Source organism: Anser anser, assembly GCF_964211835.1.
Source record: "Anser anser genome assembly, chromosome: 6".
In the NCBI taxonomy this organism is placed as follows: Eukaryota; Metazoa; Chordata; class Aves; order Anseriformes; family Anatidae; genus Anser; species Anser anser.
In genome coordinates, this window is record NC_139726.1 from 40557049 (window position 1) to 40580594 (window position 23546).

At 38.4% G+C, this 23546-nt stretch overlaps 1 protein-coding gene across 24 annotated transcripts in view; it reads right to left on the reverse strand.

The window, feature by feature from the left end:
* Positions 1-10128: 10128 nt before the first annotated feature.
* Positions 10129-23546, reverse strand: part of TRAK2 (trafficking kinesin protein 2) — a 42029-nt gene continuing 28611 nt past the window's right edge. For 22 of the 24 annotated variants that reach the window (XM_083842568.1, XM_083842561.1, XM_083842567.1 and 19 more), the window contains 10 exons: positions 22570-22648; positions 21344-21474; positions 21068-21142; positions 19719-19856; positions 18666-18745; positions 17804-18004; positions 17370-17668; positions 16752-17030; positions 15961-16060; positions 10129-14329 (listed from right to left, as the gene is read on the reverse strand). In XM_083842568.1, coding sequence (XP_083698694.1) covers positions 13651-14329; positions 15961-16060; positions 16752-17030; positions 17370-17668; positions 17804-18004; positions 18666-18745; positions 19719-19856; positions 21068-21142; positions 21344-21474; positions 22570-22648 — 2061 coding nt within the window. In that variant the 3' untranslated portion in view covers positions 10129-13650. The remainder of the gene's footprint in view (positions 14330-15960; positions 16061-16751; positions 17031-17369; positions 17669-17803; positions 18005-18665; positions 18746-19718; positions 19857-21067; positions 21143-21343; positions 21475-22569; positions 22649-23546) is intronic. The other 2 variants (XM_083842557.1, XM_083842558.1) reach the window with 1 other exon arrangement.

Consider the following 23546-nt stretch of genomic DNA (forward strand, 5'->3'; position numbering starts at 1 on the left):
AATTTGAGCAACATCACAATTGGTAAATACAAACAGCAGCAAATGGTTAACTTGATTTGTGACAAACACGTATTAACAAATAACAAACACAGTTACTTTGACTCCCTCCTTGCTTCCCTAGTCACTTTTTTTTTAATTACTATTATTTATTTATTTTATTTTAAAGGAGCAGATTGTTAGAACTGTCACCCAGAAATAGTCTAAAATAGCCTAAATCTCAGAGAGTGAGGACTTCCCTTTATTCCCCCTTGTATGCATTTGCAGGTAACACTCTGGCAGTACAGCCCTAAGTAGACCACCATGATCTTTTACACCAACATACAGCTTCCTAACAGCTAATGGACAGGGCACTATTGCAGGCTGCCAGCGTATCCTCTCTTAAGCAGGATTTCCTCAGGGAAGTGAGTTGATTAGCAATAAGCTAAATTTGCTGTAAATTGAAAGAGAAAAAGAGTGGGACAGTGAAATGCAGAGCCTTTCTTGCACATACAGAATAAGCAAACATCCACACTGCAACAGCTCCCAGGATTTTTAGGCTGTCCTTACGCTGAATGCTGTAGTATCTGCAGCCTCCACAGCAGGGGAGTGCCCAGATTATCATTCTTAAAGAGTAGTAACTTAGAGGTGAAAGAGTAGGGCGCCTTAAAATACACAGCAGACATGTACCAGACATCAATCAACACAATCACCCTTTCCCTTAAAAGATGTGACTCCACCCCTTCAGGTATGTTTCCTAGCTCCATGGATTCCTGCTTAGGACATTTGAGACCCATTCCCCAGTACATCCTAGAAGTGTTGATGCTAGTGAAAGAGAAACAAGTATTGCAGCTTAGGTGCTTCAGTTTAAAGGGAATTCCTGGAGGGAGCGAGCTGAAAAAATAAAACAAAGCCTACCATAGCAATGCTAGTATTTTCCAAGTGTATTCGTTTGAAGAATCCCTGTTACTGCCTTCTCCCACCCCCCTCCTCAGCTCTGCAGCATTCCCTTCTTCTATTTTTTCAGTTTTAGGGGCTAACATCTTCCTTGGACTATGGGCCATGCTGTATCACGTGCCAAGACAGCGTGCGACAGACCAAGACTATGACCTGCCTTGACTCTTTGCTAACCTTACCAGTACTAGCCAATTCCTGTTTTAGCCTGGTCTTACCAGAGTGGTCATGAACCTAGGCACTGGCTTAGTCAAAAAGCATCAAAACTGATACATGCTATAAATGGAACTATGATTTACAGGTGTCAGTTGCCGGCATTCGTCTTGCTACTGAGAGGAAAAATATTTTATGAAATTTGAAAGTATGACAAGGGCTGCATTGCATTAACTTCCCTCACAGGCCAGACAAGGGAGTAGAACCTCTGCAGATGTCTTATTTGCACCTTTGGTGAGTGCTACAGTGTTATCTCACATGCTTCTCCTACCTTTCTTTGAAGCTCATTCTGGCCATCCTGCAGCATGGTCCCACAGTTTCAAGTTCCTCTTCTTTTTCCTTGAGATCTGTCTCCAGCAAATCACACAGTGTCATAGGATGAAAGCACATACCTCACCACTCTGTCTTATAGCCCTACCCACTCTTCTTCTGCTCTCCCCAATGAACCCTTGGGGCCCATGGAGTTACACTGCAGGTACCAGAGCCTTGTGCCCAAGCCCCTTACAGTATGGATTAACTCCCATTCCTAACAGCACACGTCTCCTTGGCTAACTCAGCAATGCAGAAATAATACATAGCTTCCAGCATGATTACCTTCTCACTCAGCACAGCAAAGGCTAATGTCTTGGATCGCAGTGGCTGACTCGCGGAGACTGACTTGCGGAGACAGCCCTTCCTGGAGGCTGTGCCATGAGACTGCTCTCCCTTTTACTAACTGACTAGACAAGTCCAGCTTCAAGTTACAGGAATGGATCCTGCCTGCTGAAGAGTTCCACTAAACTACTGTATCCTTCAGAAGACCTAAGTATGTTGTATGTTCCTCAGGCTGGCCAGCTGGTGTCAGCCTTTATGCAGCCAAAATAATGCAGCTGAAGATTATAATTACAGGTGCTCTAATGTTTTAGGGGAAAATGTTTGTTTTTATTTTTTTTCTGTTATGAAGAGATGTTTTAAACCAAGTAACACCAAATTACTTAATTACAGCAGCACGTGGTGAGGGACCTGACCAAGCTGCAACATGAAGTGTTTGAAGATGACTCATACTTAAGGTAGACACAAAGAAATCCATTTAAGCAAAAAATCATTTTTGGCCTATGGTTGCTTTCTAAGGTGTGTGTGTGTGCCAAAAGCTCTGGGACACCTTGCCCAGCCTCCCTGCCCTTCAGGCTGGAAGGCACGCTCCCTACAAGCTTTATGTCAAATACCCCCCCTAGCCAATTAGTAAAGGTGTGCCACTCACACATCCAGACCACACAGGTTTTCTTACTGCTTCTAGAGCCAAAGTTGCCTTCTGGACTTCTGCAGCTCTTCTGTTTTCTCCAAGTGTCTTGCTCATGGTGTTTCAGAAATACCTGGAGAAAAAGAAAAAAAAATGCGTGTAAAGCTTGTGCTCATTATTCCTGCCTGAAGTGTGCTATGAGATGCAAGAAAAACCACCACACACACACACACATATATATATAGTAAAAAACAAGTTATTTAAGGTATTCTAGCTGTGTATAACAGCAAATACAGATGGTATTTGACACTTTCTGCACTCCCTAGGACTGTAAGGCAAAACATCAGAGTCTGAGTCATTGAGACACTGGCATAATGAAAAGGGAGAGAAAATACTCTTGCCAGAAATAAATAAGAGAACCAGTTGTGAAGGCAACAGAGGACTAATTTGTAGTGCCTTGGCAGTGTCCTTAGAATAGCATTTGTGAGTGGGAGGAAAAAAGATGAATCAATACTGCTCCATTTGTCATCCTTGCAGTGTCTCTAGTGAGAGAACACAGCTTTAATACCTCTCTTGAACAGTGGGGAAGGAAACAATTGCTGAGTGTGCACAACCCCCTCCCTCCTGGAGCACCAGCTAGGGGGAAGCACTAGCAAGTCATGCCCCACAACAGTCAGACTAGGGCAGGATGTACAGATCAGTCGCTCTTCCAGCACCAACCTTTCAAACCTTGGAGGAAACCTCTGAATGAAATGCAGGTATGAAATATGATTTCATCCCCAAATTTCAGTGAATTTGTGTCGAAGAGCAGCCAGCAGTACAGAGCTACCACAGAACAATGAGACACCCTTCAGGAAGATTACAGAGAGATGCTTTTTATCCTATAGGAGCTGGTAGCCAGATGCAATTTCCAAAGCCTTTACAGCAGCCTGGGGAACCCAGAGAGGAAATACTCATAATTCATCATTTTTGTTCCTGATTCTGGATAATAATATTTACTCTAACAATGGGGATGTGGATATGGAAACATAACATTTAGCCCTTAAGGTGAATTTAAACCTTTAATCACATCTAAGCCCTCAAAACCAACCAAATAAACCAACATAAACCAACCTACGATCCTTCTCAGGAATTGCACCCATGTGACGTTAAAAAGATTTCTATGCCATAATAGCAGGCCCCAAGACAAGACCAGCATGTATCTCAGCAAAATGAAGTATTTTGTACAAGATTCAGCCTATTACATGCTGAATTCCTAAGCCATGGAAATAGTTGCTTGGTAGATTTGCCTGCTTCTCCTTCACATTTTCTACGGAAGGATGTGAGATGGGATATATTGATTATATGGTGGCATGTCAGTTTGGGGCGATGAATCAGAAACACTTCTCCCTCAAACACCAATTAAACTGTATTCTTCTACTATATCAATACATAGAACAATTGTGAAGCATGAGAGAAGTAAAATTGACAAAAGTTGTCAATCACAAAGCAAAAAGCAAAAGCAGGTGTCAAATTGCTGACTGACTGACTAGGTGTCCAAATATCAGCCCTTACTGACAGCCAAGAGACGAATTTTGAGAGTGGCAGTTCTTGAACAAAAACAATTTGTCACTGACCCAAGTGATAAATAAGCCACAAGTCCAACAGCACAAGTCGGCTAGCAATCATCTTCCATGATCCAGCTAAGACTATGGCACACTCCTAAATAATGCAGAACAGATCAAGAGCTTAGAGTTACCACAAGATGTCACTCAACTGAGAAACAAAATAGGGTACTGATGCAATCTATATGTATATCAATCTATATATTGCCAATTGGAGCTGCAGCTGGAGCCATAACCCACATGTGCAGACTTTCATACATACATCCTCCAGGCAGAGAGTTCATTACTGCAAGTGAGCCTTGATGATAGCCAATCAATGAGAACTGACGGATCTTTCAGCCTGCGTTACTAAAGCAAATTGTAACACTGTTAGCACCAGGAGACAGAGAGCAACAGTCCTGCCTGTGGGGCCGATGCTAAGCACCTCATTTTCTTTAAATGAGAAAATTCCCTAAAACAGCATGACCCTTATCAACAACCACTCTAACATTAACATAACTTACACCCTGCTTGATAAGCCAGAAGGAAATCAACATTATTAATTTAATGACTCAATCTGGAACTGCAGAGGATTTTTCATAATAATACTGAATTCTGTGAACTTAGCAGCCAGGATGCAAAGATGTTGACTGTTTTCCACCCCTGGTATGGATTCCTGACACACTATGCACAACTCACACAAGCACAAAAAGGAAAGTGAGCATTCAGGACATTAAAACTTAAGGCAGGTGGCTCTAAAGTAAAAGAAACAAACAAACAAAAATCACAAAAGAGCCTACTTCCAGAGAAATAAGGCACATTTGAACAAAGACTGATTTTGTCTGGGACAGGACTTTGGGAGCTCAGAAAGTAATAGAAGAGACACAGGGATGCCTGTGTCCTGTAATGCTCTATAAAGCCAATCATCAAATCTCAATAGGTCCTGGAGGGGTAACACTTGAATTTTTTTAAAGTGCAAGCTTGAAACAGGTTAACAGTTTGCATCAAGAGGACACTATCCATTTTAACTAGGCAGTAAGAGCATATCCTGTTCACAAGAGAAGAAAGTAAAATCAAAGGCTGCAATTCAATTATTTAATGTAGGTCCCACCTCCTGTATGATTGCCTGATTAAAAACAGCTTTCAGTTTTAGGTCCACATCAGGCCTCAGAAAAAAACCACAGGCTTTAGTTCCAGAAATAACCCGTTCAGTACATTATACAAAGAACAGGAAGTTGGGACCCTCAAAACTGCAGTAAGTTTGGATAGTGATCAGAAGCAGGAAATCTGACTTACATCTTCAGGTAAGAGTATTTTTTCCTTCTGGAGCAGACTACTTCGTGCCCTTGTACTCACATGAGGGTGCTTCCTGCTTTGCTTCCAACAGTCTCCTGGATGGGAGCATACCTCTGCAAATGAAAAGGGTTCAGAGCTGCAGTCAAAAGTTACTTAGCATCCTTACATGTTTCAGTCATCAGAACCACAACTGTATTGCTAAAACAAAACCCTCCTGTGCTGCAGGGTTGGTGTGACCAGCTATAACGGAGGAGCTTTGCAAGGTACTAGGGGCATACTTTCTGTTATTTTAGTAATTAAATGTGGAGTTTTGGGCCAGCAGTGAGCAAGAACTAAGCAAAGATCATTTAACACCTTACAGCTTCAAAAGACTGTCAACATTAAGATAAGGTAAAAAGGCAAAACTCCAAAATAACTAGAACGTCAAGAAATTTGAGTGTCTGGAATGAGGAAATCATTTCATTTTGCTGATCAGACCAGCTCTAGTACAACATCAGTAGTGTCAGCACTGTTTCTCTGGTCACTGGCTGAATGATCATTAGGAAACAAGGACAAACTTTTGAGGTTAGGAGGGGAGGGGGCTGATCGTTCAGCCATAGAATGGCATGCAAATCTTCAGTGCCACAGTGTGCCTAGCACACTATTGTGGTCATTTAGGAGACTCATGGTTGGCTGCTTACGTTTCAGAGTCTATAACAGAAACCTGTATTTTGCTTTCTTTTTCTCTTTACATATTTGTTTATTACATACAAATGCCAGAACTAGTTCTTTCAGATATAATTCTGAATGAGTAAAAAGAAAGACAATACGCTAATATCTCGGGGAGGAGGAGCGGGGGGAAGGATCTTGTCAGAAGAATTTGGATTCCTTTTCAGAATCCTTCCCTATAATATGGATACCCAACAATATGGACAGAAGCAAGTGACAGAGTTAACTCTTGCTGGCTGTCTAAAACTCGGATAAACATTGAAGGCTGAAATGTTAGTACAAGGAAGTCATAAATATCATACGGAAAAAAACACAACAACGTAACAGTAATTTTCTAAGTCAGATATAAGACCAATACTAAAATAATACAGTTCAAGAAGGGCTGTATGAATTTGTTATATTTGTTATATTAAACTATAGTGTAAAGAAAGTTTGACAAAGGCATATTTTTGTTTGGTATTTTCTAAGACATCAATATGAAAGAAAGGGCTTTAAGAGGGGTCTTAACCAGTTAGCGGGAGCCACCTAGGAGGCTGGAGCTGGCCAGCCTTGTGCTGCCCTTACTGCACATTACTGAGACACACCTAAGCTTTCTGTTTAGTTCTAGCTCTTTTTCTGCAGCTTCAAAGGGGTTACAACTCTTACTGGGTATTGAGGCAAGAGCCCTAGGTTGAAGAGCTGCGGCACTTCCACAAGGCACCTCTAGTTAAAGCAAGGTTCCAGTTACTATGGGCAGCCAAAGCTTTTAGGGAATTTTATTTTTAGGGGTTGAGGGCAGGGTATAAACTTCACCTTTTTCCATGTGGGAAAGCATTTAATCTTTTATATTGAGATCTCTCCTCTTTTAAGCAGATACTAACTTGGACATCCTGGAAGGTTCTGCATAAAGCAGGAAGTTATTTTGGCTTTCTAAGGTCCTTAGTAAAAGGGACCTGACTTTAAAATAAGAAATAGTTAGAATTATTTATGCTATAGATAAGCCACAATTCACAGGAAAAACAACAACAACAAAAATACCATGTACTGTTTCCCAGCTTTACACTGACAAATCTTTTAATTGTTTTTGTTTAAAATTATGTAGGTTCTTTCATCTATTATAACCTGTACACATTAATATGGACTCAGATAGTTGATCCTATGCAATGATGTTAAAAAGGCATAAATTGCTGTCCATCATGGAGCTGCTAAGATAATCTGTTAGTGCTCTCTTAGCATGCCCCAATCGTGAGGTAAAAGGTATTAGCCTAACTTTTTTACATTTTTTATATACAATACTTCACATCAGCATGTATGCTCTATGATATGCAACTATTTAGAATGTCTACAAGAATCTTAACACGTAGGCATATCATTATTTGTTGAATTATAATGCTACCATATAGAAAAAAAAACTCAAATCCCAAACTGAACAGAGCTGAGAGAGAGAGAGCATTCTGAGAACAGCAGATGTTAAGAACTTAAAGTCATCTTTACTCCTACTCACATTTCTTGCTTACCTTGCCCAAGTCTAGCAGAGACTTACTAAATCTCTTACCACTTTTGTTGCAAGGATTCTGGTAAACACTGTACGCAGACGGAGTCTGAGTCATGACTACCTACTAGGAATGCTGTTAAAAATACTGAAAGAGAAGCGAGGAGGATTCAGTATTAGATCTGTTGTTATTCATTTAGTGCACCTTCCTCCATTTTCTTAGAAAGCCTCATGTTGCCACAGCAGGTATGTTACTGAAGGTCAAAAGTCAGTTATTGCATACACATCTGTAAATCTTGTTTGAGCAGCAACTGCTGTGTGTCCAGTAATATTTCTTCAAAATTTGTTCATAGAGGAATGGATCTAATACCATGTTTTGGGCTTGTGCACAAGTACTAGAGACTAGTCTTTTCTGTAAACAACTTGCAATATACCCAGTTTGGTCACATAGGTAATGGTAGGCATGAATGTATCGAGTGTTTTACAGGCTCTGCAGGCAGATGCCTACTTTCAGCAGAATTAGCTACTTATATCAATACAGATAACGGATTGAGAGTACAGATCGACTTTATATATACACCAAATAAAAGTGAAAATGATCACACATATTTTAATACCCTTCTTTGAACATGAGCTTCAACTGATTTAAAAAAAAAAACACACTAAAATGGCAATTCAACTTAATAAAAGCAGTAAAGCCTACTCAATTCCCCCCAGCTGTCACCTGACAAGAGCTACTAAACATGCATTAAGAGATTAGCAAGATCTACAGGTGCTGAGCAAGCAGAAGAAAAGTCTGTCCTTCCAACTATTAATATAATACCAGAAAGAGTGAGGGTAACTCCCAGCAAGAGTCCCACAGGGTCCTCACTAAATCCTGCCCTGCTGAATCAAAGAACTTTTGTAACTGAACTCTAATGGCTTCAATTTAACTCACTCCCCAGAAGCCCAACAGCATCAGACCTTTCCCCTTATTACATCTGAAGTGCTAGAGAATAAGAAAAAAAAAAAAAAAAAGTCCACAGACTCTTAAACCTGAGAGTGTACCGGCTTAGAACAAAGCTGGCTGGGCTCGGCTGGCTGAGCCGTTGGGCTCAGGTGTTTCAGGACAGATGAAATCAACAGAAAAGAGTGGCTGCTTTTCAGGGCCTTCTTCCCCCAAACTCACCTTTCTCTCCAGTGGCAGCGGAATCCCTCATCCCCCTGGAAACTGGAGAAGAACTTTAAAGAGTACATGCAATGTTTTACTGGGCTTTCTGAAGGATACACAGACACGTTATGTCAGCAGCTGAGAAGCTAGGAAGCCCAAACCTTAAGGAGAGAATGACTAAAATACATAAACATCATCAAATCAGTATTTATATATGTATGCTTTTTTAACATCACCATGTTATGTATGTATGACATGTATGGCAATAATAGGAACTTTTATCTGTCTAGCAAATGGTGTAACACAGCACAGCACAGAAAGTGTCCCAAGTTTGTTGTGGTGGCCTATTATAAGGATGTGCAGCTATCAGAGACTGCGTCATGACCAGTTCAACCCTCAAGACATCCAACTCAGGCTTCAGCATATGAAATGTTGAGCTGAAAAGTCAGCTTCAGTTTGACAAGGGTGCAAGTCTCATGTTAGAAAAGAAAGAAAGCTAAATAAATACAGGATATATACTGTAGGATAGTGGTGGTTCCCAGTTCCTTGAAATGTTCGACACACAGACTACTAGAGGAACCACTGCCAGTAATTAAGTTCGGTGAACCAGAGTAAGAACCCGTTAGTTGCAAATCAATGCTGCTTCCATTCTGTACCATGGAAGGAACCAAGTGTTTTGGGGAAAATGATAAGAGCCTTTCAGCCAGAAAAGCACCTGCAGAAGTGTGCACTGGAAGTATGCACAACTGGAGGCTGACATAACAGACAAAAATTTGGCACCAATGTGCAAAGGGAACTTCAGTGATACCTGCACAAAGGCAGTACTCCTCAAGGGTAAGTAGCTTGGTTTCAATCTCTTCTCCCATTTTATGACAAATATAGAGGAGGGCTGACATAACATCAGCTACTAAGACAGAAAAACAACAGCATTGATCACACACTTCTGTGTAAAAAGACTCAATCCTCCCTTGAAGGCCTGAAGAAAACGAGGGAAGAATATATACTTCCAAACAGGAGACCATAAATGCAGAACCCCTCCCCAGCCTAATGGATACTTAAGTCTAGCAAAGAAGTCCAATCTCTTTTCTATTTTTTGCTAGTTGACACCATAATGCTAGAACACATTATGTGCTGTAAAATGATAGGAGAGAAAAACAACTACAAGAGTAACAGAAAACACGAGGACATTCATTTAAATTGAGGCTCACATTCTGTCTAGAAATTGATGAGCTATTCGTGAATTTCTGTGAAGTTTTTCATTACGTAAAATGCTTTTCAAAATGCAGCAGAAGGTACTCTTTAAGTGTGTTTTTTCTTTTTTTTTTCTAGATTTAACTATCACACTTTTACATTGCAATCAAAGTCTAACTGCAGCTTGTATTGCACATCTATACTACCTTTAATTGCTTAGGTATAAACACAACAGCAAACAGCCTAGCACAGCCTGATAAAATTTTTGAATCCATTTGTCAGATAGCTTTTACAGACAGTGCTTGTGCAGATATCAGCTCACCAAGCTTGTGCACCACTCACTAAATTCCAGCCGATTTTTAAAAAGGTCTAATTTTAGTTTTATTAAAGAACGTTGCAGTATAGGAGACGATACCTGGACTAAACCACACAAGATGACCAATATATTGAAAAATGACATGTTATACATGTTTATTATGAAATTTACATTCCACTGTAAAACAACAGTAAGTGCAATAAGCTGATGAAAATAAAAACAAAACAACAACAACAAAAGTTCCTAGACCATTCAAAAACATTGTGTGTAATCCTCTTGTGTAACAGTCAAAGAAGGCCCAAACCTAACATTCTCCTTCCCTCTCTGCTGCTCTTTAACTTAAAGTAGACTTTTGGCTTCATCAACCACAGGTATTTGAAGTGTGCAGTTATCTCCAAGTTTATCAAACACACTGAAACTTGAGCTGTATGTCTATAAAACTAGAAAGCTATATATTTGTACTTGGTTTAAGCCAATCTGAGTAAAGGTAAAAACTACAAGAATTTCTCTCCCAGTGTCTTGAAACTTTCACAAACATGGGTAATTTCTTTCTTTGTAACACCTATTTTTGTCTCAAACCTGCAAGGTAACAGAACCTTTGCCAAGTGCATTTCTCCATCAATTCTCCATTAATTCACTCAACCAAATCACATTTGCACAGGACAAAATGATCTTATGCAGGAGCTCAGTCATCTTAGTCACGCGAGTTCATTTCATCTCTTGTAAGAGGCAACAAGCCAAATCAGTTCCTAGAACAATGGCAACTTTAATATATTGTCAGAAACATGTATGTTATTCAAAAAAAGTTTGTCTTCTAGGTTTTGGCACAAAGCAGTAAACTTGGAAGAAGTGGTAAATCTTTCCCTGTTGCTGCAAGCCAGACACATGCATACAAAAAGCACAACAGAATTTCAATAGCACTGTGCCACAGCATCAAAAACTGGATAAATGCAACAGTATACAAATTCTTTCATCATCTTCCTGCCTTGTGTAAAGTATCTGAGAATACATTATCCTACAGAAAACAGACAAACAAACAACCTTGCAACATATCCATAACACAGTTTGAACTGAACCAGTTTATATTGCTAGGCTATGGAATATGGAAGTGTCCCAAAGAGAAACATGCATTTAATTAATGTGCTGTTATATAAATTTTAATGGAAACCTGGTCTGCCAAAGGAATTCTGATTTAATTGATTTGCTGTTTATGTTGATAACTCCAGCCATTCGATCAGTGTGTTAACTAATGAAGCTAGTTAGAAACACAGTGATATACCTTTAGAAATTGTCTGTCACTTACTTACATGTATTCCTATAATAAATGTACATAAAATGGACATACTTTTGACACATTATATACTTCTCTGTTTATACCAAAACTGTCTAACCTTTTGTCAACTCATTCCTTAGTTCACTGGAGAGCAACATTACCTCCTCCCAGCCCTTTCATTCTTACCTTATTTAGCTAGGTAAGACCCTGTGCACAGTTAAGGAAGTACAAACAAATACTTACACAAAAGAAGTAAATATTTTTCATTAAAAAAATATTAACCCATATATAGTATTTTAAATAAAATTCACCTTTTATAAGTTTAAGTTTTTGCTTAGATATCAAAAGGCAACTCCAGGAATTCCTGAATATTTCTGTGCGCTGCTGACAGACAAGTTTCTGTTGAGAATCCCTGTGCAAGTTTGAGGTGGTTACTCGTTTTAATTTTACAAAAAAAAAAAAAAAAAAAAAAAAAAAAAAAAAGACTGCTATATCAAAGAGTCATCATAAGATCTATAGGGATGTACAAGCAGAAGGGCCACATATAAATCAGTTGAAGAAGCTTTGTTTTCCTACCCTATTCCACTCAACCCTGAAGCAAAAATGGTGCTGATTATTTTGTTGTGCCATATGCCAAATGCAAATCAGTGTAATTATACCAATGCTTCACACCACGCACCCAAAAAGATACCAGCCATTATGTTCCACATACACTACAACAGCCAAGGTAAATGTTGACTGTTTTATCTAATTGTATGGAAACAAACTTTAAAATAATTTAAATATGTTGATAAGTACAGTGAAAAATCACATACAGATTAAGAATCCCTTTCCACTCTGGTCACTAGCCTATTCCTCCAAAGAACTTGGGGCAAAAACTTCTTCTTCTTTAAGTTACCTTACAAATCTATTGTAGATTATTCAGTTATAACTAAAAGCTTGAACAGAAAGGAAACCAAAAAGCAGCATGGACAATAACACTTCGCTGAATACCACTCAGAAATCAGATTTCTCCAAATGATTTTTCTTTTGGGACAGAAAGCCTGCCTTAGTTCTGTTCAAAAGCAGATTCGGAACCATTCTCCATCATTGGAACACCGGATTCCAACAGATAAAATGTTCATAATGTGTATCATAAAATACGTGTTCAAAATACGTGTACAAATAAAATATGTGTTCATAAAATGCTACAAAGAATACTAGCTTTCACCTCGTTTCTGAATATAGAATGGTAAATTTTGCTCTGAAGGAAATCTTTTAAACAAAATCCTGCCTAAAATCAGAAATACCTGACTGAAAGGCATGATGTTTACTGCAAAACTCTAAAATGTATAGAATGTCTACCTGTCAAGAGAAGAGTCAGATTACGGAATTTTCAAGCACTTAAGTAAATGCTCTCTGTGTATTTCAAATAGAATTGAAATAATTGAATTGAGAACCTAGTTTCAGTGTTGCAAAAGGAAATAAGAATGTGCCTGAGATTTTATTGCATGTGCAAAAATACCCTCATTTAAAAAGATGCATGGGACACTTTGGAAAGATTTCTTAGCTTGAAATTTTCACCTAATATATACTTTTCTGCTTCGTAATTCTTATTCTTTGCACCTTCCACTGTATGCTTCAGAAGCTCTGGAAAGAAATTAACTTCTGTTAATACCTCAGTAGCACAATTGCACTCTTAAAAAACAAATGCTGACCACATATTTTGGTGTTCATAAGTATAAGTACTGTTTTCTTACATAGAATTAAAGGTTCTCTCACCTGATTCTCAATGTGGGGAGTTCAAAAGAGTATGGTTTCTGAACTAGAAAATACAAGAATCAAAAATGTCCCAAGTTTTTGCATTTGTTTGTTACAGAAAACTTGGACCAATGATGCTCGTCAGAATGATCATTATTTTAATATTGTATTTAAATGATATGGTCTGACTGCTAACAAATAGTAAAATCCTATGGTCATATGACAGAAAAAATAGAACAGCACCTGCAAGATGGTTTTACAAATACAGTTTAAAAGGTTAAAATACTGAGAATGTCTACAATGGTCTTTTATTTAAGCTAAGACAGATGCTGAAGGGATCACAAAACTAAGCTTTGGCTTCTTTCTTTTCTTATCTTCCACCAAAGCCTTCTTCCTCAAACCTAAGCATTGTTCTTTTCTCCTTGATCCCAACACTTCTCTCCCCCCCCATCTTTTAACATGCACATGCCTTCTTCAACTCTTCTGTAACACACCTAACCATGCCCATACTGGATGTTTATCCCTCAAATATTATTTACTATGCTAGAAGTCCATACCAGTCAATCCTCCTTTAGGATATCCATTTTTGACGACTGTGTGCAGATTGGAGCTCCCAGTGCTCCAATCATGGCTGGAAGACTCTGGTTTCTTCTCAGTCCTGCCATTAAGTTGCTACCAGCATTTAAAAACACAGCTGAGTCCTGCCTCCGCAAGCTAACCTCTGGCCCCTGATTCTTCCTGTGGTCCTCTGTCTCAGGGGGCTTAACCACCCTGGCAATACCCAGCCTCTTCAGCCTGTCCACTAGGTTCATCTTCAGCTGGCCTATGTCTGGAGCGTTGCGGGAGGGCTTTAGGCCATACATTTCCTGCAAGAATGTTTCTGCTGGTCGGGAAGCCAGGAAATTTTCTGAGTGATGCACTCGAGGCTCAAATGGTGAAAGGGAAGGACAAGGTGAATGTGAGGGAGAATTGGGTGGAGTAGAAGGAAAAGGGACTGTTTGAGGGGGCTGTAGCAAAGGCAGTTTTTCTAATAGGGGGCTATCATAAACCTTGGCAGAGATGCCTCGTTCTTGCAAAAGCTGTGCCAGACTGCTGGTGCTGCTGAGGGTAGTAGTTGAATCTCCTCTGTTGGTGAGAAATTCTCCAATATTAAGCCTGTAAGACATGGCTGGAGTGCTCACTACTGGATTTCCAGTGCTGCTGCCACTATTTCCAAGTGAAAATGGGGCACACGTGGAGCTGAAATAAAATAAAAATGAAACAGAGAAAATACACACATTAGACATCTTCATACCTGCTTGACTCTGTATGTGCCTTTTAGTGTATGAAAGAAACAAGAAAAAGAAAACTCTTGTTACTTATTCTGGTAACTTCAGCTTTAGTAGTTTCACTATTTGTGTTCTGCAAAATATCTAGACGAAATTGGTTGACAGAGAGGTTTTGGTGTAAGTACCAAAGAATTTATTTTTCATACATAATTTTTAATGTCTGGCCATGGAGAGGAAAAACTTCTGATAGGACAGGGAGTAATGTTTTTAAACTAAAAAAGGGTAGATTTAGATTAGGTATTAGGAAGAAATTCTTTACTATGAGGGTGGTGAGGCACTGGCACAGGTTGCCCAGAGAAGCTGTGGATGCCCCATCCCTGGAGGTGCTCAAGGCCAGGTTGGATAGGGCTTTGGGCAGCCTGGTCTGGTGGAAGGTGTCCCTTCCCATGGCAGGGATTGGAACTACGTGACCTTTAAGGTCTCTTCCAACCATAGCCATTCTACGGTTCTATGAAAGAAAAATAAATTGTTATGACAAGATTACGCCAAGTGTTCTATAATCAAGTTCATTGTTGTGTTTTACCTTCTGTTTAGAACAAAACTTAATTTTTGAAGTTAAGGTTAGATATGATAGCATAAAACTTTTCAAGACCAGCTGTCAGTTCAGAGCTTTTAGGTGAACGTTTCATAAAACAATTACAAAGGCATTTAAGATGACAAAACATCGAGAAACTTCGCTGAAGAACACATTAGTTGAATTGCTAAATTTCCAGACAATGAAACCTGAATACCCAAAGCTACCTATGATAAAACTCTAACAAGTGGCACATTTGGATGAAAGACCCTGTTGAATGATACTAGCTGTAGTGTATCACACAAATACTAATCTTTATTTCCCATGTACAAACGCTGCAATCTCTTCTGCTCTATATTAATTCAAGATGATGCTTCCTGAAACACTGAGTATAATTATGTTTTCTGAAAGGACATTTCTTGATGGATACTGGACGTTGGACATACTTAGGGGACTCTTAATAGAGGAGATTAATAACTTAAAAAATGCAAACAAGTTAAATCAGGATTTGCAATTTGAATTGGACACTTGACCCACTTAAACTGGTATTCTGCTTTAAAGAGCACAACCAGCCAAGCCACAATGTATTCAGCCAATTGTCATGAAAACCTTAATACTATAGTCACTTTTTTTTAATTTTACACAACCAGAAATATAAACTGTGCTCAACTACAGTGTATTAGATAGAACATCGACATCCAGCAATAACTTAGTTTTTAAAAAGGACAGAATAAAACATATTATGTCAGGGTTTTGTTGTTGTTATTTTTGTTTTAATACAACAGGTATATGATACAAGGAATTTGCTATTTTAAGAGTATAAATTTGCTTCCTTTAAGTTACCTTAACCTATTCTAACTCTCACTGTGGAGAATTTCTAGTTTCCCCTTTGTAAATACAACCATTTTTATGTGTAACTTTTTATGTGCTGCCTAACTGTCTTGGTATTTTTTAAAACTTGTTCATATATCAGAAGACAGAACACAATTGTTCAATCCCACGCAGCAATTCTTAGGATGTTATCATACCTGGGAGTAACTTGGGTGATATCAGATGGGTGAAGGATTCTACATGTAGTAAAGGTAAATGTGGAATTTGTTGAAGATAGACATTTTCCAGGATTTGAGGCTGCAATGTAGAGAATTTACATCCCGTAAGACTGATTAGTACTAATGAAAGCAAAGTTTAAGATGATGCTATTAGCATTGCTAATCTTTTTGTTGTTGTTGTTTTTTGTTTTGAAGTAAAGAACAAACACAACAAAGACATCATTACCCCAAGGCCAAATATTTTCCATTGAGAAAAAGATACTACAATCAGTTTATTTTAAAATCCATTTAGTTACTTGCTTTATGCTTTTTTTCCCAATTTAAGATGAGCTGAAACTACACTCTTCAAACGTTAGTAACATTAATAACAACAGAAGCCAACTAGCACTACAAGAACCACTAACATCCAACCTGAACCTAAAAGCAAGGATCATTCTGCACAGACACAGGCTTCTAACCTTGCAAAATGCTCTGAAGATGAAGAGAACTGGAAGCAACTGTACCACCTGTATTAAATTGTATTTGAGCTAGCACTTTGAATTACTGTAGTATGGAACTGCATAAAACTAAGTTCTTGGAGGCAAATTCCTAAACCAAAATAAATGTTAACAACGTCCTGAAAAAAAAAAAGTCCTGAAAAGAAATTCCAGTCTGAAATCCCACACTGTAATCAGACAACTCAGCAAATAAACAGTGATGAAGTCCTTGCAAAAAAAACAAGCAGAAATTGGCATGCAAAAGGAGGAAAAACTACTAACTATGCTTCTTACCAGTGAGTGGTACTGCTACTGAAGTAATAGGTGACAGGAAAATCCCTGACTCTTGCTTTGACACTGCACACTTCTTTTTCTCTGGAAAGGATGGTTGCACTTGAAATGTTATACCTCCTTCACCTTCTTCCTCATCATCCTCCTCCAAGTCAGAGATGTGGTACACACCATCATCAGTCAGAGGGGTAAAACCTTTTGTAACAACACCTGGTCTTGGGTCCAGAATGGTGCCTAGGTTGGGTCGAGCAAGCTGCTGCCAGTGAAACAGGGTCTGAGATCCTGGTGTGTCAAAAGAAGAGTTCCTGAGAGCCATTACTTAAAATTACACTGAGTTACAAGAATGCTTGTTATAAAAATTTCAGCCAACTGGTGCGGACATTGATACACATAGTGCGCTTGGATGGCAATGCCAAGCACAAGAAAAAGCCTAACACTTAGCACCTTTATAAGAAAGCCAAGTACAAAGCAACACTCTGGTGAGCTAGCTGGTACATAGCCAGCAAATGCTACTTCTTCCTCTTATTACATATCACATCTACCTGTACACACACCAACAATAATTTAGTTGGCAAATTAATGTGAAATCTTTTTCTAGGAGAAGGAAGATCATCCTCTTACCTTCGATGGGCTTGACAATTTGCAATTTTTCTGGTAGGAGGACACGGAGGTTACTAGAGCTGGCAGAGAAATCAGTGAATTCTGAGTTTGTACCCAAGGAAAAACAGCTTTCTGTTGGTGTATTACTACCACTTGCCCCTTCTTTCTGCTCAGCCAGCAAATGCATTTTTCGCTCACATTCCTCCTCAAAGAACTGCTTCTCACTCAGGTAGTTCTGATGACGGAGGGAGAGCCTGTGCAGAGCTGTGACTAAGTCATTGTCTCCAGGGGTTCCTGGCTGGCCACACTTATGCGTGCCCCTGTGAGAAACATGAAATAATAATAGATATTAAGACTGCCAAATTAAATATTTCTCTCTTTTGCATGGCAGAGGTCCAGTGTGGATTTAGTTTTAAGTCACTTAGTTTAGAAAGACAACAGACTGTGTTTCCTACTTCAAATTCTTCTCAGAGCTGCTCCTCTGGGTCATCTGTGTTTGGCCCTCCGAATGTAAGCCAGACTGAAAAGGCTTTGCTGTCATAACAACACTTGACCTATTAGAACCAGGAATCGGTAATGGGACAGAAAAGGAAGACGAGCGTCCACGAGTGACATTAGCAACCTTGACAGTGTTGAATACTCGTTTATGTTGACCCCTGCAGGAAAAATCAAGGAAACAAACATGAGTTTCAGAAACACTTTTTAAAGGATAACAAAGTTTTGAGCAACAGATTTGCAAAAGATGGCAGACACTGGACTAAAAAGATTTAAGCCCAGAAGAACAGGATTGCCTAACACACCCATGTTTTAGGGAGTACTGCTCTAATAAGTATCTGAATTACCACTCACTTTGACCTGAAAGAACAAAACAGTCTATTGATAACCACCTGATAAATTTCAGGAGCTTATATTTAACTCTTGCTCAAAAGTAAAGTCTTCAGGAATGTCTTCAGCTTTATAAACTGTTAGCAGTCTTTCAGCTATAATTTCATTTGCCAGAGATTTTTATATAAGCAGTAAAAGCAATAAAACTAGTGCTGCGTACCAGAGCATCTGCATCAAAAATCCCAGAAACTGAAGAATGAATTAACATTTTAGCAAATTCCCAACTTCCTCAATGGAATCAAATAATAGCAGGTTTTGAAGTTGAAAAGTTACAAATACTGCAAAGAAGTTACAAATACTACAAAAAAAAAGTAGAAAATTTATCATAGAGTGAACATTCACATTTATAGATTTCCAGAAATCAGTTTCACCTTACTTAATACAAGCACATGAAAAAGTATTGAAATGACACACAGAGATCTAAAAACATACTTCTGCTTGGATAGAAGAGATTCATCACCCTGACTCAATTCCTTCCGCATTGTCCCTTCAATCTCTGCTGCAAGGGAATCCTAGAGAAAAATGGGAACCAGAAGAGTTGACATGTTAATAGAAATCTTCTTCCTAACAATTTTAGCAGAAAATATCTTTTTAAAATACTCTAAAATTTCTTTTTTTTTTTTCCCTCATTATTATGTTTCACGCTGTGTGTAATACACAAACCTGTAAGTCTTTGAAGGGGGTGGCAAGCAGGAGAATTTTTACACCATAATTACACCTAAATATAACTGGTTTGGGTTCAGTTTTCATTTTAAAAATCTGTTCTTTTTTGGTACTTCTAAAGTTAATTTCTAAAGTTAAGCTACAACTGTAAGAGCACTTCTTACAAGGTCAAAAACATACATGAAGGATTCTGTATATGCAGAATGATCAACGAAAGCCTGACAAAGTCCCAGCACAGCCCAGAAATTTGTGAGTACACTACTCAGAATATACCTGACACTTAGAAGAAGAGGAAAATAAATGCTTTTTTTTCCATTGGTTTAGTTATCTTCAGCAATTAGCCTAAGGTTATATATTTCTGATTATGCTTAAAATTTAATCTCACAAGATAAGGAGCTGAGGAGATAAAATTACATCATAAACTACATAAAGAAAGAAAAATACAGTTTGAACTCTCTCTCAAAAAAAGGTTTGTTTCTTAAAGAAATGCTGTCAAGTTATAAAATTTAATACACATATACTGGCATAATGGAGCACTAGCTATTGATCATACCAATTCCTGTACTTAACAGAAAAGTCATATAAAAAGGAAAAAACATTTTAATATCACAAAATGGTAAATGAATGATTAGTTTACTAAACATTAAATTATCAGAAGCGTACACATTAAAGAAATGAAAAACTGTTAGCTCAGCTCCTTTGCCTATTACAAAATCGCTTCCACTGCAGCTCCTGTAACAGCTGTTTTACTCTTACAGTTCTACGCTATTACAGGCCCTATATGTGCCAGTAGGTATACAACATGCTAGCAGTATTTATTACCACAGGAAATGCTCCATGTAACTGGGGATGGCAGAGACAAGCAACAGAGCGGGCTCTGCTGCGCAGCAACTTCACTTCTTCTTGTGATTCGTGCAATATCCCTAGACACTCTGCGTTCCGATCTTGCAGCTCATGTAGCTGAAAGAAAAAAAGTATATGTGATACCATTAAACTTCAACAGAAGCAAATAAAATACACAGTAAAGCTGAGTAACTCCTACAGAAACCAATATAGATGGGACTATAATATTTCTCCCATTGCACAGCACACACCAACATCTGGAATTGGAAGCAGTAATAGACAATGCTCAGCATATCACCCATACCAATTTTAGTTGTGACACATATATACTCAAGAGTATACAATTCAAAGTAAAATACCTTGAAAAACTCCGCAAATATTGATGCAAAAGAAGCAAAAGAGAATTTCCTTAAGATCTAGTGAGCTACAGTATTGATATAAGCAGCAATATTCACATGAAAGCACTCCGTTTCTCATAACTACTAATAACAACAAAATTTACCTAGTCTGAACACCTTGTATGCCTTTCAGACTCCTGTGAACTACAAAAATATTTGTGTAGACTTAACTAAACATAGTTATTCTTTTCCCCCATCATTTGACTCCAACCACAATGAAAAAACATAAGTTTTAAATAATTAAAAGTTCTTGCTGCTTTTATGCTGGTTTCAGCTGGGATAAAGTTAATTTTCTTCCTAGTAGCTCGCATGGTGCTGTGTTTTCTATTTAGGATGAGAATAACACTGATAACACCCTGATGTTACAGTTGTTGCAGAGCAGTGCTTACACTAAGTCAAAGACTTTTCAGCTTGTTGTGCTGCCCAGCCAGCAAGGAGGCTGGCTGTGCTTGAGGAGCTGGGAGGGGACAGAACAAAGACAGTTGACCCAGACTATCAATGGGGTATTCCGTAACATATGGCATCGTGATGAACAATAAATATGGTGGGGTGTTGGCTGGCGGAGGGGTGTGCTGCTGCTTGCGGTCTGGCTGGACATTGGTCAACTGGTGGTGAGCAATTGCACTGTCCGTCACTTGCCTTGTATGTTCTTTTATCATTATTATTATTTTTCCTTCCTTTTCTATCTTACTCAAGTTTTATCTCAATCTACAAGGTTTTTCTAACCCCTTTTTTTTTTTTTTCTCCAATTCTCTTCCCTATCCCACTGGGGGAGTGTGGTGATGGGAGTGATTGAACAAAATGCAGTGCTTAGCTGCCTGACAAGTTAAACCACAATAGTCATTTAGTTTTTTTTCCTCTTGTATTCTCTTTACTCGCCCAACCATCCATCCATCCATCTACCCATCCACCCACAAAAGCCTTAAGTACCTCTGCTGTCAGTTGTCTCTGAGCATCTTTGGAAGCTTGTAAGTGAAGTTTCAGCTCTTCCTTTTCAATCACATGCTGAAAGCACAAAAAAGCGCTAATTATTTTCTTAGCCAATTCCCCTAAGGAAGTCGATCCTCTGCCATACTTTCCTGAAACAGCCACTTTCTTGTGATATAACCCCTGGTCTGCAAGTAAATTTTTATCCACTATAAGCATGCACATATGTACGTGAAAGGTACGCACATACACACACACCCTCCATCAGCACTCCCTTACTTCTTTGAGTTTATGCTGAAGATCAACAATCTGAGACAGAAGGGATGAGATCTCTTCCTGGTAGCGAACCAGCTCCTCACTCTTCTCTGACAACTCCTCTGTTATTCTGGAAATTTGAGCATTTGTTTGCCCTACAAAATTAAAAGCAACTTAGAAGAAAGGAAAAGGAAACAGAAAGGGAAACAACTCGCTCCCCCCAACTAACTGAAACAAAAAATATCCTCCCCAAAACAAACAAAGGCTCACCCCCCCCCCCCCCCAAAAAAAAACAAACAAAAGAAACCACACACACCAGAAAAGATCAACCAGAAAGTCAACAACAATCTGCAAAATAGCTGATATTCTTAGGAAGTTAATTCAGAGTACATATGAGTAGGAGCCTTAGAATATGCACAAGGAAATCAAAAAGAGAAGGGATAGGTAGGAAGAGAAAGAGAGTTAACTTCAAATGCAGGTGTAATATATTAAGAGTTGAGTATGCAGAACCTGACATACATAGCACAGATACGTGTAATGACCATAACATAATCCAAAGCAAGCTGCTATAAATTATTTTAAATGACATAGGGCCTCATGAGCAGGGCCAGACTTATTGGAATATGATGAAGTCAGGTTCTGAGTTGATCTTGTTATTAACTACCATTCTCTGTAACCAAAGAGATTTTGTCATACCTTCTCAACATAACATACACCTACTTAGCTTTTGATTTTGGTGACTATCTATTCCCCAAAGTCCCACTGCATAGAGTTTTCAGTTTTTTTTTTTTTTTCCTTTGAACATCTCATGAACTAAGGTGACAAAGCACCTCAGAAAGCTGAAATATTTTTATACAGTTGGAGTTTCTTGTGCACTTGACCTGAAAGGATAGCAAAGTCATAGTAAAGTCTGATCGATTTTGCATAAAGATGGGACTACATATTTAGAAGCATAACCTTTAAGCAACAAAGTATCTATCTTATTTATTTCTAAACAAGAAAAAATCTTCCATCAGTGCTAACCAACTGAGTTAGAAAAATGATTCTCTAACAGTGCTAAATATTTATTTTTTAAAATACTGTAAATTAGCTAAATATACCCTTTCATTGATAGCGGTTTTTGTACCTCATAGATTTACTATAAGACTGAAATTACTGAAGCTCATTTTTCAGGGATAACTAAGAGAAGGTTTAGGCACTAGATGTTCAAATACTATTTTGCTTTTGTGAGAAACAGCTTGGATACTCACGGAGCTCTTTGACACAGTCACTGACTAGCTGCTGTTCCTTCTCTTCATACGTAATGGTTTCTGTCTTCAGATGGCAAGCCTTCAAAAAAAATTATTGGTTTTCCAATTTCAGTTTATCCATACATATATTAATGTTACATGTTTTTATTTTGGATATTGTTACAACGGAAGAATTTCTCCTCTCTCTCTGATTTCTATGCATCTCTCTGTCCTTACTAACCATTTTTTTCCACCATAGTCTGTTTCCCTGAATTGTATGACTTTTGAATAACAGACATCCACCCACAGACACATGAGCAAAACCTGATCTCTCTCATGCCTCTACTAAAATAAAAAATATTGCAGAAATATGTAATTTGGTATGGAAATGTAAACCAACACAGTAATCAGAAGTAAACAACTGAATTTGCTTTTGAGCTTCTTAAGGCAATGAAACTTTGAAAACTAAATTTTTAGCCAACTCCATGACAGTGCTGAAAAGCTCTCAATAGAACAGCTTTTCCCCTTATTCCTCAACTGTTTTACTTAGACCGGAAATTTTCTGGGCCAGAGACTGCATCACAACAGGTCTAAACAACATCGATCATAGTAAATTCCCATCTCCATTTGGACTGTCAGGATGATTCCTGATATTAAACTTTGCACACATAAGCATGCAAGTTCACAGGACTGCATTTGACTCACCCTAGTACTTAGTAATGGTGTTTAAAGATTGTCCAAACAAGCAGAAGTACAGCTACACAAGTGTAGATAAACACACTTCTTTATATAAAGCTGTTACACAAAAATAAAAACGTGCAAATACAGGCTCAATATGATTGAGGCTACTTCAAGTCAGTGAAGGTTATGTTATATCACAGAATGATAGCAGTCTCTTTTTAATTCCATTCTTTCCCCCACTAAGATAGATTGAATTCACCCCTGGTCCATAAAGTTCTGTAATCATATATGGGGTTAGGAGCATAATAAAATAAATC